General features: G+C 41.1%; 1 protein-coding gene across 1 annotated transcript in view; it reads left to right on the top strand.

The window, feature by feature from the left end:
* The window catches only part of slc7a2 (solute carrier family 7 member 2), a 160,671-nt gene that overhangs the window by 136,539 nt on the left and 4,373 nt on the right, over positions 1-19,759 (top strand). The window contains exons 8-11 of the mRNA XM_060830540.1: positions 466-568; positions 3,362-3,576; positions 15,039-15,205; positions 18,977-19,085. Coding sequence (XP_060686523.1) covers positions 466-568; positions 3,362-3,576; positions 15,039-15,205; positions 18,977-19,085 — 594 coding nt within the window. The remainder of the gene's footprint in view (positions 1-465; positions 569-3,361; positions 3,577-15,038; positions 15,206-18,976; positions 19,086-19,759) is intronic.

Raw genomic sequence — 19,759 nt, 5'->3', positions numbered from 1 at the left:
CTTCACTATTTGCATGCAATAGTCCATAAAATTAGTGAATTGTATATTTAAAAAAACAGACTGTAGACCTAAATCATGACAAGTTCTGTGCATTTTTTATGTTATTAACTTTTTAAAGAAGAGCTTTCTAATATTGCACAGCAGTTGTGAAAGTTAGGCTAAAATGACTGATACTTAAAAATGACTAAAGAACACTTAACAGACTAGCACAATATTTGTCTGCCTGCACTTTTACTAGAGGTGTTAACTCCTGTAAAATCTTCGAGTAAAAAATGAGGTCTGCAGATTGAAAGGATTGTTACCTGCATTAAAACAGATGTTAAGAATGTTTCCTGAATATGCTAATTGATCATCCGTTAATATTAGCAACATGTCATTTTAGATTTGTATGTATTTTCCTTCATAAGTTACAGGTTTCTTTTGTTTCAGCATTACAGCTTCACATCCTGTTGATTTCTTTTGCAGCTGTCATGGCATTCCTTTTTGATCTTAAAGCCTTAGTGGATATGATGTCTATTGGGACACTCTTGGCATATACTCTGGTAGCAGCATGTGTACTCCTCCTCAGGTAAATATTTATGCCTTTGTGAATATCTCCTATTTTTCACCACTGTGATCAAGACATTCCGATTTATATGTATCAATGAGTCATGCCAAGTTCATTTTTAGTTTATGGAATTGTTTTTATTTTTTGTGAGCAAGATTCCCTTTGGCAAGAAAATGTTCCTTGTTTGCTCAGCTAATTGACCTTAAAGGTAAGTCAGAAGCAACATCCATTCACTGGTTTAATGCTTTTACAGCATCTCGCACAATGTTCTGGCTATCCATATAACCTCTCACTCAATCTTATACCAAAACAAAATGATGGTGAAATAACAGCACAGAGGACTGTATCCTAGTTACCAAGTAAACCCTTATTTACTTGTGCATAGTACACTGGTTGTGGCCAGCCAGCTAGGAGTCAGTCACCAGAACTGAGGATATTCTAAATCTCCTGTTATGTATTTTTTCTCTTTTTTTTATATTTTATTTTCCTTTTTCACTTTCCCACACTACTGACAAACAGCAGCAGTGCTTATTTATCCCCAGTACCCATGTCATGTGCATGTAGACGTAAGACACAGTGAAGAAACAACAAGTGCAGAAAATTTTATTTATATGCCACCACCAAGAAGGAAAGAAAACACCCAGGTGGTCAGTGACAAGCAGTGCCCTTCTCATCAAGGGCAATGCCTAAGTGAAGTAAAAAGTGAAGGGTAGGGATTAAATCAAAATAGAATTGGAGGCACACCGCACACCGCACACCGCACACCGCACACCGCACACCGCACACCGCACACCGCACACCGCACACCGCACACCGCACACCGCACACCGCACACCGCACACCGCACACCGCACACCGCACACCGCACACCGCACACCGCACACCGCACACCGGCAGGCAACCATAATGACCCCCTCAAAAACCAACTGATTCTCCTGGTTATATTGGTCAGCCAGGGCTTTCCTGATTGGTCTAGATTAACAACACCAATCAAGGGTCTCATTGTCAACAAGATCCACCTGGTTCCAATCACTACATCCTTCCTCCACAAGGTCTGGGGATATAGGCCTGGTCTTTCTCTTGTAGCTTTTCCTGCGACACTTTTGCCCTAGCTTTGATTCCTCTGGCTCAGGCTCTGACACAGGTAGCGTGTACTAGACCATAGCCCATCTCTTGCATCTGGAGCACTTCAGAAGAATTTCCTCCTCTTCTTCCAGGTGCAACGGTATTAAGATTGCATCCATCTTGAACTGAGGCTTCCTTAACACTACATGAAAGGGGAGAACCTATGATTTTTGACAGGCCTTTTGACAGATATGTTTTGTTGCTGCCAGTTTGTGAGGTGACAGCTTTCAGATGATGCACGTGTTTGCTCAGGACTGCATTACTTACCTGAACTTTATAAGTCACGGGACCTGACCTTGCATCAACTTCGCCCCGTATTCATACAGTGCCATTCCATTGTTCCGGCTTCACCCCCTAAATTAAATTGTTTCAATATTGACTCAAATATGACTCAAGATAGAAAACAACTTAACATAATTTTTAAAAAAAGCCACAAGGCCAATTTCTTTAAGGTGTCAGAGGATCATAGAGTCATAGGAATATACAGCATTGTACATTGGCCACACGGACCAGATATCTTAAATTAATGTAGCCCCATAGCCACAACATGATCTCCCAACTCCTATACTCAATGTACTGATTAATAAAGGCAAGCGTATCAAACACCTTCTCCACAACCCTGATTACCTGTGACTCCACTTTCAAGGAATTATGAATATGCACTCCAAGCTCTCTTTGTTCAGCAACACTCTCCAGGTCCTTACCATTAAGTGTATAAGTCCTGCTGTAATTTGCCTTTCCAAGATGCAGCACCTCACATTTATCTAGAGTAAACTCCATCTGCCACTTCTCAGCCTATTGGCCTATCTGATCAAGGTCCAATTGTATTCATTTGCTGTCCACCAATTTACGTGTCATCTGTAAACTTACTAACTATATCTATTATACTCACATCCAAATCATTTATATAAATGTCAAAAGGTAGTAGACCCAACACTGATCCTTGTGGTACACCAATGGTCACAGGCCTCCAGTCCAAAAAGCAACCCTCCACCAGCTGTCTCTGTCTCCTACCTTCAAGTCCATTTTCGTATCCAAACGACCAGTATTCCATGTGATCTAATGTTGTTAATCAGACGACCATGAGGAACCTTGTCAAATACGTTACTGAAGTTCATATAGATAACTTTCACCACTCTACCTTTATCAATCCTTTTTGTCACTTCTTCAAAAAACTCAATCAAGTTAGTGACATTCAAGTTAGAGTGTCTGATTCTTCTGGAACTGTAACCATCACAAGCTTTTTGAAAGAGCATAGAAGGAAGAATTAAAACTAGGAGAGATCCTATTTATATTTTAAATGACTGATTGTTCGGTTTACATTGTGAAAGTTAGATTACTTTCCACTCGTACTCCTATTGGGTGGTAAGTGTCCTTGATGATATTCATGGAGAAATCTGTAATATTGATTTTGTTCAGCTGGTTGAAGATGATATTGAAATTAAATGAAAAGTACAAGAAAAGAGCTCACCATTTGATTTCTGGGGGATATTGTGATATAGTAGTAGTGTCCCTATCTCTGAGCCACCAGATCCAGGTTCAAGTCCAGAGGTGTGCCATCACATCTCTTTGGAGGTTCATTTGAAAATATCTACAGTCTGGCTTCTATTTGTAGAATCTAGATATGTACTTTTCTTGTTTTCTTCAATAAACTTAAACTGTTTAAATTTTCTTTTTAAACCTTGCCAGGTATCAACCAGATTCACTCTATACAAGACAAAAATGCTCTTCAGAAAGACAGAACCTCACAGCTGAGGACGACACTGAATTAGATGAAAATGAATCCGATTCCCATATGACCATACTCAAAAGTCACGACTTCACCTGTTCATCATTGCTGAATCCCTCTGTGATCCCAACAGAACAAACATCAAGTGTGGTGTATGGTTGTGTTGGACTTCTAGGTAAACATTGAAAAGCATTTTCCATTATGAAGTCATGTTTTTCTGTACTGTCGACTTGCAGGAAATGTAACTAATTTTGTTACAGTATTCTGTCAAAATTAGTGATTTTAAATAATTGTTGATCAAGCCAAACTTATAAAAAAGACAAGCTACTAAAATTGGGGAATGGAGTTCTGCCCTGGAGCAATTGCCTTAGTTTAGATTAGAGTGATGCTGGAAAAGCACAGCAGGTCAGGCAGCATCTGATGAGCAGGAAAATCGACGTTTTGGGTAAAAGCCCTTCATCAGCAATTACGGTAGTACAGAGAGTGGAACATAAGGGCAGATTTGGGTTCTGTTCGGATTCCATCTTATTGACAGCATCTTGGGAAATTGTTAAGAAGAGGCAGGATCTTTCTCCTCCACTAAAATCCTGTCTCTGTTCTGATGTCCCTACCCATTCTCTGCTCTAGTTACACACATAGCTGTAGAGGTGTGCACGCAATGGTGGGGTGAGCATTGTTCTGTTTCTACAATAATCTTGCACTTAGTCAGGCACCCGAATCTTAATTAAAGTTAGTATATGTTCCATTTTCAAAATACTTTAGAGGAAAGAAAGACAAAAATATACGTGAAGGTCAATGCTGGTGCACCTTTAAGGAAAAATTGCTTACAACATTTCTCCAGCCATAGATTCATCTGGTCTATTCTGCTATTCCTCATCACACAAGCATTTAACACTGGGAGTAACCCTTTGATTACTACCTCTTAAGGTCCTGCTTTTTAATTTATTTCTTAGCTTATGAAATGAGCTGCCAGAGGAAGTGGTGGAGGCTGGTACAATTGCAACACTTAAGAGGCATTTGGATGGGTATATGAATAGGAAGGGTTTGGAGGGATATGGGCCGGGTGCTGGCAGGTGGGACTAGATTGTTTTGAAGATGTCTGGTCGGCATCGACGGGTTGGACCGAAAGGTCTTTTTCCATGCTGTACATCTCCATGACTCTATGACCCATACCTCTTTACCTATGTCATTGATACTGACATTGGCCAAGACTCTGCTGTACTCAGTGACACCCTTGACCCTGACCCCAAGGAGGTAACCTGCAATTCTCATGTTATGACTGTAGCAACAGGAATGTCTATCTGTTAACCCCTACAATAGAATCCCCTATCACTATTCCTCTCCAAATCTTTTTTTTCCTCCCCACACACATGCCCATTAGCCAATCATGATTCCACAGATTTGGATCTCACTATGTAAATATCCCTGAGAAACCATTACCCCCACTATCTCCTGCAATGCCTGCCTAACGTTTTAACTCGGTCTGGCAGTTACCCATTCCCTTTCTGCCTGTATTCTTTACCTGTGGCAGAAGTTGGTACTGCAGATGCTGGAGATTAGAGTCAAGATTAGAATGTTGCTGGAAAAGCATGGCAGGTCAAGCAGCATCCGAGGAGCAGGGAAATCGACGTTTCGGGCAAAAGGATTTCCTGATGAAGGGCTTTTCCCCGTAACGTCGATGCTGCCTGACTTGCTGTGCTTTTCCAGCAACACTCTTTACCTGTGGTCTAGGCACTCCACTATGTGTTCTATCCACGAACACCTCATTTCATGGATACCACACGGTGAAGTGAGATCTCTTCAAAGTTTTTCTCTGTTATAGATGCTGAGTTTCTCCAGCAGTTTCTGTGAGCAGTTTTGGGCCCCTATCTAAGGAAAGCATGTTGGTATTGGAGGGGATCGAAAGAAGGTTTACAAGAATGATCCTGGGGATGAAGGGCTTGTCATATGAGAAGCAGTTGAGGACTCTGGCTGTTCAGAAAGATGCTGTGGGATCTCATTGAAACTTAAAAGAATACTGAGAGGCATGGAAAGAGTGAACGTGGAGACAACTGTTTCATTAGTAGGAGAGACTAGAACCTGAAGGTACAGCCTCCGAGTGAAGGGATGAAGTTTTAAAACTGAGATGAAGAGGAATTTCTTCAGCCAGGGAGTGCTGAATCTGTGGAACTCATTGCCACAGAAGGTTGTGGAGATCAACTCTTTAAGTGTATTTATGACCGAGATAAGTAGATTTTTGATGAGTAAAGGGATCAAAGATTGTGGGGAGAAGGCAAGAGAAACATTTCAGCCATCATTGACCATAGGACATAGGAGTGGAATTAAGGCCATTTGGCCCATCGAGTCCACTCCGCCATTCAATCATGGCTGATGGGCATTTCAACTCCACATACTAGTGTTCTTCCCATAGCCCTTAATTCCTCGAGACAACAAGAATCTATCAATCTCTGCCTTGAAGACATTTAGCGTCCCGGCCTCCACTGCACTCCGTGGCAATGAATTCCAATGGCCCACCACCCTCTGGCTGAAGAAATGTCTCCGCATTTCTGTTCTGAATTGACCCCCTTTAATTCTAAGGCTGTGTCCACGGGTCCTAGTCTCCTCGCCTAATGGAAACAATTTCCTAGCGTCCACCCTTTCCAAGCCATGTATTATCTTGTACGTCTCTATTAAGTCTCCCCTTAATCTTCTAAACTCCAATGAATATAATCCCTGGATCCTCAGCCATTCCTCATATGTTAGACCTACCATTTCAGGAATCGTCCGTGTGAATCTCTGCTGGACACGTTCCAGTGCCAGTATGTCCTTCCTGAGGTGTGGGGACCAAAACTGGACACAGTACTCCAAATGGGGCCTAACCAGAGCTTTATAAAGTCTCAGTAGCACATCGCTGCTTTTATATTCCAACCGCCTTGAGATAAGTGACAACATTGCATTCGCTTTCTTAATCACGGACTCAGCCTGCATGTTAACCTTTAGAGAATCCTCGACTAGCACTCCCAGATCCCTTTGTACTTTGGTTTTACTAATTTTCTCACCATTTAGAAAGTAGTCTATGCTTTTATTCTTTTTGCCAAAGTGCAAGACCTCGCATTTGCTTACGTTGAATTCCATCAGCCATTTCCTGGACCACTCTCCCAAACTGTCTAGATCCTTCTGCAGCCTCCCCACTTCTTCAGTACTACCTGCCTGTCCACCTAACATCGTATCATCTGCAAACTTCGCTAGAATGCCCCCAGTCCCTTCATCCAAATTATTAATATATAATGCGAACAGCTGTGGTCCCAACACTGAACCCTGCGGGACACCGCTCGTCACCGGCTGCCATTCCGAAAAAGAACCTTTTATCCCAACTCTCTGCCTTCTGTCAGACAGCCAATCCTCAATCCATCCCAGTAGCTCACCTCAAACACCATGGGCCCTCACCTTGCTCAGCAGCCTCCCGTGTGGCACCTTATCAAAGGCCTCTTGAAAGTCTAGATAGACCACATCCACTGGGTTTCTCTGGTCTAACCTACTTGTCACCTCTTCAAAGAATTCCAACAGGTTTGTCAGGCATGAACTCCCCTTACTAAATCCATGTTGACTTGTTCTAATCAGACTCTGCTCTTCTAAGAATTTAGAAACCTCATTCTTAATGATGGATTCTAGAATTTTACCAACAACCGAGGTTAGGCTAATTGGCCTATAATTTTCCATCTTCTGTCTTGATCCTTTCTTGAACAAGGGGGTTACAACAGCCATCTTCCAATCATCCGGGACCTTTCCTGACTCCAGTGACTCTTGAAAGATCTCAACCAATGCCTCCGCTATTTCCTCAACCACCTCTCTCAGAACTCTAGGGTGTATCCCATCGGGGCCAGGAGATTTATCAATTTTAAGACTTTTTAACTTTTCTAGCACTTTCTCTTTTGTAATGGCAACCGTACTCAACTCAGGCCCTTGACTCCCTTTAATTGTTGGGATATTATTCATGTCTTCCACTGTGAAAACTGATGCAAAGTACTTGTTAAGTTCTCCTGCTATTTCCTTATCTCCCATCACGAGGCTTCCTGCATCAGTTTGAAGTGGCCCAATGTCTACTTTTGCCTGTCGTTTGTTTCTTATGTACTGAAATAAACTTTTACTATTATTTCTAATATTACTGGCTAGCCTACCTTCATATTTGATCCTCTCATTTCTTATTTCTCTCTTTGTTATCCTCTGTTTGTTTTTGTAGCCTTCCCAATCTTCTGATTTCCCACTTTTCTTGGCCACTTTATAGGATCTCTCTTTTTCTTTAATACATTTCCTGACTTCCTTTGTCAGCCATGGTTGTCTAATCCCTCTCCGGATAATCTTTCTTTCCTTGGGGATGAACCTCTGTACAGTGTCCTCAGTTATACCCACAAGCTCCTGCCATTTTGCTCTACTGTCTTCCCCGCTAGCCTCTGCTTCCAGTCTATTTTTGTCAGTTCCTCTCTCATGCCCTCATAATTACCTTTATTTAACTGTAACACCATTACATCCGATTTTGCCTTTTCTGTTTCAAACTCCAGACTGAGCTCTACCATATTATGATCGCTACTTCCTAAGGGTTCCCTTACTTTAAGATCTTTTATAGAGTCTGGTTCATTGCAAAGCACTAGGTCCAGAATAGCCTGCTCCTTTGTGGGCTCCATGACAAGTTGTTCCAAAAAGGTGAGAAACTTGATGGGCTCAATATGCTAATTCTGCTCCTGTAATTTATAGTCTTTTGGAATTAGTAAGGAATAAATAATGTGAAGTCTATTAACATTTTGTTAAAAATTTCCTTCTTCACTATTACAATATTAGTTCATGGAATACATGTGTCACTCATTTATTCTTTCTGTGAAAATTCATGTCTTCTGTCAATAATTTTGTTCCTCTCTATCCTGGTTACAATCTGGCCAAAATCTAGCAAACATATGGAATCAATTGCTATAGATTGAAATTATGTTTTCCACAATTTTCAGCCATTTAACTGTAAGTGACCACTTTGCTTTAAAACTTAACCTTTAATATTTTGCCTCATTAGGCTCACTGCCAATAAGAAGGCCAAAGTTCTTTTGGGATCTTATATTAATTATTGAATCTATTCCATTTCATAGTCAGCTCAATGTGCTTTAAATTAGTTGTGCGCTTAAAGCCACACATTTTGGGCACCAATATTGGAGCTATCTTAAAATCAGAATCTAAAAGTCTAAAACCATCATGCTTTGAGTACTTTATTCATTGAACTCTATTCAGTTCTGGTTGACAAGTCACAAGGGAAACAGAGAGGAACCACAAGGCTTTTTTTTAACATCAGAGCACTCATCATGAGGGAACGATATACCTTTTGGATTCATTGGCCTTGAAGAAATGCTGAAGAGACAGGACGTTATTCTGTAGATGGATGTTGCTAAATGGATTAGGAAAGGTTAAGCTGGATGGTTGTTTCTCATATTCAGTCAGCACTGCAGGACAAGGATCTCTAGATACACACTTTTAAAAGGCAAATTCAGTACTGAGAGTACTTCTTTACACAATGATTAATATTTGCTTGGTAACTGAAAAGCAATTAGGAATTGACATAGGTGGGAAACATGAACTGAATGGTCTTCAATACTTAGTTGTGTGGGCGGCACGGTGGTTAGCACTGCTGCCTCACAGCGCCAGAGACACGGGTTCAATTCCCGCCTCAGGCGACTGACTGCACATTCTCCCTGTGTCTGCGTGGGTTTCCTCCGGGTGCTCCGGTTTCCTCCCACAGTCCAAAGATGTGCGGGTCAGGTGAATTGGCCATGCTAAATTGCCCGTAGTGTTAGGTAAGGGGTATATATGTAGGGGTATGAGTGGGTTGCGCTTCGGAGGGTCGGTGTGGACTTGTTGTGCTGAAGGGCCTGTTTCCACACTGTAAGTAATCTAATCTAAACAAAAGGCTTTACACTGAAAAGAAATACTTCACTGAAATATCATGCAAAATGGTTACTGAGTATTGGAGCTGATTAAATGAACAAATTCATTTTTCAAATCAAGGTGCAGTATATATTCATCTTTAAGTATCCAGTCACTAAAGGCATGCATTAGACAACTTCAGGAGAATCCTTCTGAGAGAATCTATAAGCCAGGAATGATCCTACTTTTCATTGAGTTGGCAGTCAGTATTGCATCTCCATTCTAAACAGGTTTCCCATATTAGTGATTTGCTGTTTGCAAGTCTGATGCCATCCATGCTTCCTTGTCTCTCTTGTTCTCTGTATAATAAGAGCCATGGAACTCCAAAGGACGTCACTGGAGCCAATCATTGGTATGTCGAGCCAATAGTTCCAGTGACCAAATTGCTTGAGAGAAGCCTTCCCATACTAGCTTAAACAGTTGTCCCAGCTTTGAGGTTGCCCTGCTGCATCCTCTATAATATCCCCATAGCCACCTAGAAGTTAGAGGACACCAAAGGTAACAGAAGGCTGGGAAAATACATCTTGAAATGATTTACCTCATACAGCTATCCATTGGAAATCTACCGTTTTACCACTTTGGATTCACCATTACAGCCAGTGGAGGAACTAGATCATCTGATTGTCAATATTATACAATAAAAACTACCAACATAAATTTCTCTATCAGCACCTTTATCCAACAAAATATCCACACACAACATTAATACATCTGAATAGTGAAAGGCTGCTGACTTACAGCAGGGGAATAACTTCAGGTCTTGACTGCACCAACTTATCATGGGCCATAGAAAGACAGGCTGGTTAAGAAGCCATAGCAAGAACATTGGAAAATCCAATAGTGAAAACACAAAAACTGTTATCTTGAATATCCTGGAGGCAGCAAATATCTATCTCATGTCTGAGGCTACTGCGGCTAGGGGTGGCCAGCTGGCAGTTTTTATGAATGATGTATCCTTTGATCTCATGTCCAGCAAGATCTGGACGGCATTTGGGCTTGGGTGGATAAGTGGCAATTTTAAATAATATATATGCTACCCAAGGACAAGGCAATAACAAACCTCCAACAATAGAGAATCTAGTCTTCATTGGTTCAATGTGGTAGGCTGCTCTGGAAGGTTAGATCACATGGAATTGAGGGGGAGCTGACTAATTGGATACACGATTGTGTTGATGGTAGGAAGTTAATAGTGGAAGGATGCTTGTCAGACTGGAGGCCTGTGACTAGTGAAGTGCCTCATGGGTCGGTGCTGGGTCCATTGCTGTTTGTTATCTATATCAATGATTTGGATGAGAATGTATAAGGTATGATTATTAAGTTTGTTGATGACACTAAAATAGGAGGTATCATGGACAATGAGGATGATTATCAGAAATTGCAGTAGGACCTTGGTCAGCTGGGATAGTGGGCCAAGAAATGGCGAATGGAGTTTAACATAGATAAGTGTAAGGTTTTGCATTTTAGAAAGTCAAATCAAGGTAGATGTTTCATGGTGAATGATAGGGCCTTAAGGATTGTAATGGAACAGAGGAACCTTGGAGTTCAGGTGCACAGATCTTTAAAAATGGAGTCACAGATGGACAGGGCAGTGAAGAAGGCTTTTGGCACACTGCCCTTCATCACTCAGGGCATAGAGGTTGGGATGTTATGTTGCAGTTGTATAGGGCGTTAGTGAGGCTGTACTTGGAGTATTGTGTTCAGTTTTGGTCACCTTGCTATAGGATGGATGTTATTAAACTGGAGAGTGTGGAAGAAATTTACAAGAATATTGCCAGGACTCAAACGTCTGAGTTATATGGAGAGGTTGGGCAAATTAGGACATTTTTCTTTAGAGTTTAGATCAGAGTGGTGTTGGAAAAACACAGCAGGTCAGGCAGCATCCAAGGAGCAGGAAAATCGATGTTTCGGGCAAAAGCCCTTCATCAGGAATAGAGGCAGGAAGCCTCCAGGGTGGAGAGATAATTGGGGGGGGGAGGTAGCAAAGAGTAAAATAGGTGAATGGGGGTATTCTTTGTTAGCTTCTCCCCAGCCCCTCACCCCCACCCTATTTATCACTCCACCCTGGAGGCTTCCTGCCTCTATTCCTGATGAAGGGCTTTTGCCCGAAACATCGATTGTCCTGCTGTTCGGATGCTGCCTGACCTGCTCTGCTTTTCCAGCCCCACTCTGATCTAAACTCTGGTTTCCAGCATCTGCAGTCCTCACTTTTGCCCATTTTTCTTTACAGCATAGGAGACTGAAGGAGGATCTTTTTGAAGTGTGTAAAGTTATGAAACATGATTTGGAAATGTCAATGTTGATTGGGTGTACAAAGTTAAAAATCACACAATACCAGGTTATAATCCAACAGGTTTAATTGGAAGCATACTAGCTTTCGGAGCAACGCTCCTTCACCTGATGAAGGAGTGTCGCTCCGAAAGCTAGTGTGCTTCCAATTAAACCTGTTGGACTATAACCTGGTATTGTGTGATTTTTAAGCTTATGAGAGGCATGGATAGGGTGAATGCATTCAGTCATTTTTCCAGGGTTGGAGAATCCAGGACTGGAAGCCATCAGTTTAAGGTTAGAAGGAAAAAAATAAAAGGGAATCTGAGGGGCAACGTTTTTACACAGAGAGTGGTACGAATGTGGACTGAGCTGCCAGCGGAAGTGGTTGAGGCGAGTACATTAATGACATTTAACAGCATTTGGATAAATACACGGATAGGAAATGTTTAGCCAAGTGCAGGAAATACGGTTAGCCTGGATGGACATTTTGATCGGTATGGACCGGTTTGGGCCAAAGGGCTTGTCTCCATGCTTTCGGACTCTCTGACTCTATGGCATTACAATGCTGAATTCCGCAGCATCAACATGCCATAACACAGGGTTACCGTTGACCAGAAACTGAACTGGACCGGCCATAGAAGTACTGTCACTACAAGACCAGGTCAGGACTAGGAAACCTGCAGCGAATAATTCATTTCCTGGTTCACCAGTGTTTCCCTACTCTCTACTATCTACAAGACACAAGTTAGGAGTGTGATGGAAGTCTCCACTTGATTGGTACCCCAACCACAACCTTCAACTTTCACTGTTCCACGGCTAGCACACAATAACAGCAGTATATACTATGTACAAGATGCACTGCAGAAATTCACCAAGGTTCCCACGATGCCATCTTCCAAACCCACGAGCACTACCATCTAGAAGGACAGGGGCAGTAGACACATGGGAACATCACCACTTGCAAGTTCCCCTCCAAGCAATTCATTCTGAATGCTCTAAGCAATTCAAAATGCCTTTGTTGCAAAGTCCCATAATTTGAAACACCTTCAGGCTCAGGGGATATGATGCCAGTTCTCCACTGTTCCAGTGTATTTTGTGTGACCTTGTTCTGCAAGAAAGAATGCAGTGACTCTGATGGACTGTGTTGGAGAGATGTATCTTTCACAGTTCAATAACCATTTAAAAAAAGACGTAGCACAGGCATCTTCCAGTTGCTCAATATTACGTTCGGGTCCTGGTATAGAAGGGCCCCCATGGATAAACGCAATAGCAACAGACATGAATGTTGTACTACAATGATAGCTTGAGAATTGTGACACTATGACATTGACACCACTGCCCTAAATGAGTCATGGCAAGCAGGAGAAGGTCAGCTAAGAACAAATCTTCTGAATGGGTAAATCTGAGGAAGAATGCCAAATCCAAGGAGATTGTTCTTCCATGATCTAATTGATCTAGATCTCACCACCATCACCTCTCCTCCTACCCCAAATCCTTCATCCCTTGGGATGAACAGATGTCTCAAGACCCTTTGGCTTACTTAAACAGTACACCACGGTCATCAGTGCGTATGCTCCAAATCTCAAAATAATGAATGAAGCCAAAAAGAAAAGGGATCAATTGCCTATTCTTGTTCTGAAGCCATGTGTTCAGATTTTCACCATGATGTAACTTAGGAACTCAAAGGACACAGTGCCAAGAAATGAGTACAAATGATCCAAATTTCTTGCTTATGGTAATGAAGGCCTGATTGAACCAAGATGCTGAACCAGTATTGATGGGGAAAGAAAGAGCAAGATAATAAGCTTTCTGTTGCCAGCTGGAATGACATCAATTACTTCAACACCACAAACAATCACAGCAAAAGCAGCAGTTGGACCGAGGAAAAGGGGAAAGGAATTCTCAAATAATGCCAGTTGGCTGATATAGTGCAAAACAGTTTTGCCTGGCAATTTATTGGATGACATTACATAAGGAAGACAGATGACGCTGGTGGAAGAAAAACTATTGTGGAGGAAAATGACACCGTGAGTTAAGTATAATGGTGTCGTTGAGAAGACAGTCAGTTTATTTTAATACTCATGGATACCAGTAGCCTAACTGACTAAGAATTATGAGGTGAGGGCATTCAGGATAGCAAAGACTTCTGTTCCAGTTGTTTATGTGCCAGTTTAATGAAAAGAAGAGGAAAAGTGAAGCCACTGCTGCATCCAAACCACGTCAGTTCCAAAAAATGGTGCCTTTAATAGCAGGGCTGATAAATTTGATAGCAAAGCATGGAAAATTTGGACTAAAAATTTGTTAAGGCCTATTTTTGAGGAAGTGCTGCACCCATTGCTGCAGGGGTGGGCTGTTTAAAAGCCCTAGTTGGAATAAAAGTAATAATTTTTTTAAAAAAAACTTGTAGCCCTCACCCCACACACCTCACTGCTAACTCATTCCCTTCCCCTCACCTTTCCCATGGACCCTCATACAATTCATTTGAACCTTTTGCACTTCCATGCTCATTTACCAAGTGTTCACTCTATAGAATCATTGAACCCTAGAGTAACAACTATTTATTCTGAGATTGTTCCTCTTTTCAAAATGAGTACCCTCACTTATCATATTCCATTTGCCGTACTCTTGCCCTCTCATTCAACCAGTCTGATTCCCCTTCAAGCCGATTTACAACTTCTATTCCCACAAGTTTCATGTCATCCACAAACTTGGGAATATTTCAATTTTTTTCCACATCTAAGTCATTGATATGTATTGTGAACATCGGGGATCTATGCACTGATGCTTGCAGCTCCCCATTGGTCACAGCTTGCCAACATGAGAATGACCCATTTATGCTGAAAAATATGTTGGTGGAAAAGTGCAACAGGTTAGGCAGCATCAAAGGAGCAGAAGAATCGACGTTTTGGGCATAAGCCCTTCTTCAAGAAGCATCTGCAGTCCTCACTTTCTCTTAGTTGAATGACCCATTTATGCCTACTCTCCACTTTCTACCTGTTAACCAACCCTCAATCCGTGCTAGTGTATTACTTCAAATCTCTTGCACTTTGATTTTGTTCACTAACCTGCAGATGCCAGAAATGTGAAGCAAAGGTAATATCTAAAATTTTACTTTATCCTTCCCCTTCATGTTCATATTGACTTCTATATATTTCCAGTTTGTCTGTTTCTAAAAGGAAAAAAAAAAGGTTAGATATTTAATACAATGTAAGGTGAGATGGTAATTTGCTTGAAGTGTACTGGCAGAGAAAGCCTGGCCCACTAAAATACATATCAAAAAGTCACAGGCAGCGTACCCACAACTTCCTTATGTAACATTGCTGGGCGATGATAGTCACCATTGATTCAAAATTTACCATTTAAATTCTTGTCCTTGAATGTAATACATTATTTTAAATGCTTGTTCTAATTGACATCTTTCTTTTACAGCTGTTATCATTTGTGCATTAAGTGTGCTGATTACTTATGCCAATGAAGCCATTCTCTCTGTGGTGCCCTGGAGCATAGGGATTCTTGCTGTACTCCTGGTCATGCTTGGTGTCTCTGTTTTCATCATCTACAAACAACCTCAGAGTCAACTTAAAGTAGCATTCATGGTAACTGATCAACATTTCCATTCTAGAGTTTCTGTTGCTGAATTCAATCAGAAGTTAACTGATTTTCTGCATGCTATCTAGTAGATATTGAATACACAGTACACAGAGGTTATGTTACTAGACCACTAGCCAAAGATCAGGGATTCAAATTCAACTTCAGTGCTTTGAATTTGAATTCAGTTTCTAAGGACCTAGAAATTAAAAAAAGGAATACTGCGTGCAATTCTGATCTCCCTGCTTTAGAAAGGATGTTATGAAACTTGAAAGGATTTACAAGGATGTGGGCAGGTTGGAGGGTTTGAGTTATAGGGAGAGGTTGAATACACTAGGGCTATTTTCTCTGGAAGGTCAGAGGCTGAGGGGTGACCATATAAAGGTTTGTAAAATCATGAGAGGTAAGGATGGGGTAAATAGACCAGGTCTTTTCCCTGGGATGAGGGAGTCCAAAACTAGAGGGCATAGGTTTAAGATGAGAGGGGAAAGATTTAAAAGAAACCTAAAGAGCAACCTTTTCATGCATACAGTCTATAGAATTGGCAGAGGCTTGTACACCTACAACATTTAAAACACATCTGGATGGGTATATGAACAGGCAGGGTTTAGAGAGATAGGGGCCAAATGCTGGAAAATGTGACTAGATTTATTTAGGATATTTGGTTAGCATGGAAAAGTTGGATTGAAGGGTCTGTTTCCGTTCTGTATATCTCTGTGACTGTATAACTGTACAACTTGGAAATTGTCATAAAAACACAACAATATTTAGGATATTTGATCTGAGTTCTGGTTACATCAGACTGCTCATTTCTGGTTTCAGTACATAATTATAAAAAGGAAACAGAAACACTGGAACAGGTGCCAAACATATGTAAATGAATGATATCAGAACTGAGAGGTTACATCTTTCAGGAAAAAAATTAAACAGGCTAGGACTCTAGTGTACAAGAGAGATTGTTGAGGGATGACCAGATAGGGGCTTGATGACTGTGGAAGTGTTTAGAGAAGGTGGGTGGAATTTTGTTAGTGGCACACTATTCCTGATGGCAGAACCAGAAGTGTCATCCTATCTTACTGGTTCCCACACAATTCTAATTAAAATTTAAAGTACCAGCAGCATGCGCAGGAGATATGTTTGATGACATTGTGAGTGATTCTCTTCTGTTCTCAAATGCACTGCCAGCCAACAATGCAGCAGGGACAGATGGGATGTAATGGAGTTTCCCTATTAAGCAGAAAGGCTCTTCATTGCAGCCACAGCTTTCCTGTCCAACTCTATTGCCATTAACATAAGACTTATTGAAATTGCAAAGGTAGCATGGATATTTTCAAATATAAATTTTACTTATAAGTAATTTACATCACATTGATTTCATTTCATTCATGTGCACATTATTGTTATTTTAGACTGGTACTCCTCATGATCAGTATACATTGATGATTACAGTGACAATAGGGCTGTTTGCAGTATTGTAGAAATAACAATATCATGATTTTTTACATATTTTCTGAATATTAACGTTAGTGTCTAGTGTTATACTCAATGAATGAACTTGCAGGATCAGCTGATGCTCCTTTTTATGGATAATAAAGGATCACTTTCCTTGAGATCACTCTCTGAGTGGCATGAGTTTGCCTCCAACTGGGAATTTTTAACTTGATTCTTACGTTGCTTTCTGTAACATAAGAAACTAGGCATTGATATTATAGCATCAAAGAAGCCAATATTTTTTCAACTAATTATTGTGTACAATCATTACATTCCTTAGGCCCATATGTGTTTGAGCTAATATTAAGTTGTTACAAAAGAGGAGCATGCTTACAGCAGTGTGTCACACTTCAAATGATCTCAGGATAAGGTCCAGTTTGAGACCATTTCCTTAGGTTAAATGGTATGATACAGTGATGGTATCATAAGCATTTATCTTAAAGTCAGACTAACCCATGTGACAACACAATAACAGGGAAATTGAAATTTTGTAGGTGCTCTGTTTAGCTAACACTTCCACCATACTCACAATACCAAGCCACTCGTCCATTCTCCTGAGCCTCACAGTCAGTTCTCTCTTGGAACCCTCTTCCACTCCTCTACATCCCAAACCCTATTCCAAATCACTATCAGGACTGACTAAAATGTTATTTAGTGGCCATGAGTTAGCATGGATAATGGGTGACAGGGACAGTAATGTGTTATGCAGCACAGAGCATGAAATATTTAACTAAAATACTGGGAAGGAACCCAGAAAACTGAAGCAGTTCTTTTAACAGCATGCTCTGGCATTCAGCAGCCTCTGCAGCCACTTTAAGTCCACATTTGGAGCAGTGGGACAAATTCCAACCTGCATACAGCACCCCAGAATTAAAATTGGGTTAGCGGGACACTTTATCAGAGACAGTTGCAATGAGCAGGGAAATTTTCCAATTCCGTCTGTCTCAGGAATGAAAATGTGACTATTATTGTCTAATTTACACAATTATAAAAGCATTACTGCAGACTTTTCTGTGAATTGCCATTCATGAAATATGCAATCTATAGGATTTCTACACTCAGTACATACTTGGGGGAGGCAATGGCCTAGTTGCTTTATCGCTGGACTGTTAATCCAGAGATCCAAATAATGTTCTGGGGACCCAGATTTGAATTCCAGTGGTGAAATTTGAATTCATTTTTAAAAATCGAAAAAATGGTAGGCTAATAGAGTCGTAGAGATGTATAGGGTGGAAACAGAATATCCCTCCAAACCCTTCCTATTCATAAACCCATCCAAATGCCTCTTAAATGTTGCAATTATATCAGCCTCCACCATATCCTCTGGCAGCTCATTCCATACACATACCACCATCTGTGTGGAAAAGGTGCCCCTTAGGTCTCTTTTATATGTTTCCTCTCTCACCCTAAATCTATGCCCTCCAGTCTGAAAAACAGCCCTCCACCACGACCCTCTGTCTTCTATCTTTAAGCCAGTTCTGTATCCAAATAGCTAGTTTTCCCTCTATTCCATAAGATCTAACCTTGCTAATCAGTCTCCCATGGGGAACCTTGTTGAACGCCTTACTGAAGTCCATATAGATCACATCTACTGTTCTCCCCTCATCAATCTTCTTTGTTACTTCTTCAAAAAACTCAACCAAGTTTGTGAAATATGATTTCCCAGCACAAAGCCATGTTGACTATCCCTAATCAGTCCTTGCCTTTCCAACTACATGTACATCCTGTCTCTCAGGATTCCCTCCAACAACTTGCCCACCACTGAGGTCAGGCTCACCGGTCTATAGTTCCCTGGCTTGTCTTTACCACCCTTCTTAAACAGTGGCACCACGTTTGCCAACCTCCAGTCTTCCGCAACATGACCTCCCAACTCCTGTACTCAATATTTTGACCAATAAAGGAAAGCATGCCAAATGCCTTCTTCACTATCCAATCTACCTGCGACTCCACTTTCAAGGAGCTATAAACCTGCACTCCAAGGTCTCTTTGTTCAGCAACACTCCCTAGGACCTTACATTAAGTGTATGCGTCCTGCTAAGGTCCATTGTCAAATGTTGGAATAGCCCATGTGGGCTATTAACATCTTTTAGGGAAGGAAACTGCCAACCTTACCTGGTCTGGCCGAAATGTGACTCCAGATTCACAGCCAAATGGTTGATTCTAAACTGTCCTGTGGGCAATTAGGGATGGGTAGTTAGGGATGGCCTAGCCAGCGACACCTTCATCCTGTGAATGAATTAAAAAAAAACAACTTTCTAATTAACACAAACCATGTTGATATATTTTAGGTGCCACTTTTGCCATTCTTACCTTTAATCAGCATCTTTGTCAATGTCTACTTGATGATGCAATTGAATGGAGGCACTTGGATTCGTTTTTCTATTTGGATGGCTGTTGGTAAGTGCTGGAAATATGATTTGCTAAACTGTTTAAAATGTTTGAAATTTGATGCATGTCAGGATTCATGGTTCTAAAATTCCTGGTGGCTGCTGTGTCACTGGATGCAGCTGAAGACCACTAAGGATCAGTTGCAGTGTCTGTGACAAACTGATAATGTTTCAGCACTCATCAAGAGTCACTCATGAGCATCGGACATTTGGTGAGGTACTGGACAGAGGCCAGGAGCTGCCTGGATCTTCAGTCATGGCGTCAATCACAAATTCACTGCTAATACTACTTAGCTCCATTTCTCCTGCTCTCATAAACATATAGCTTAAAAAATGTTCAGCATCCCCAGTATCTTGTAAATGTCTTACACACTTGTGTTTAAATTACTATTGCCCACCATTTGAATGCAAGCAACACCCAATAAATATAGAATTAACACTTGCATTGTAACTTGATTTCTCTTGAAATGATTGGTCCCTCTGGAGGGAGGAGGTGGAAGAATAAGCAACATGGGAGCATTAAGTGCCAACAATGTGCACACATTTAGGAGCAGTTTCAAAGAAGAGTTGAGTTTTGGTTGGAGACACACCAATTAAATATAATGTGTGTCTGAATAAGATATTGTAAATTTATAAGCACAAGGCTCCACTGTTCCCATTTTCTCTGCCACCCAGTCCTGAAGA

Source organism: Hemiscyllium ocellatum, chromosome 1, assembly GCF_020745735.1.
Source record: "Hemiscyllium ocellatum isolate sHemOce1 chromosome 1, sHemOce1.pat.X.cur, whole genome shotgun sequence".
NCBI classification, from domain to species: Eukaryota; Metazoa; Chordata; class Chondrichthyes; order Orectolobiformes; family Hemiscylliidae; genus Hemiscyllium; species Hemiscyllium ocellatum.
Note: the sequence above shows the minus strand (reverse complement) of the source record. Positions and strands in the feature narration are given on the sequence as shown.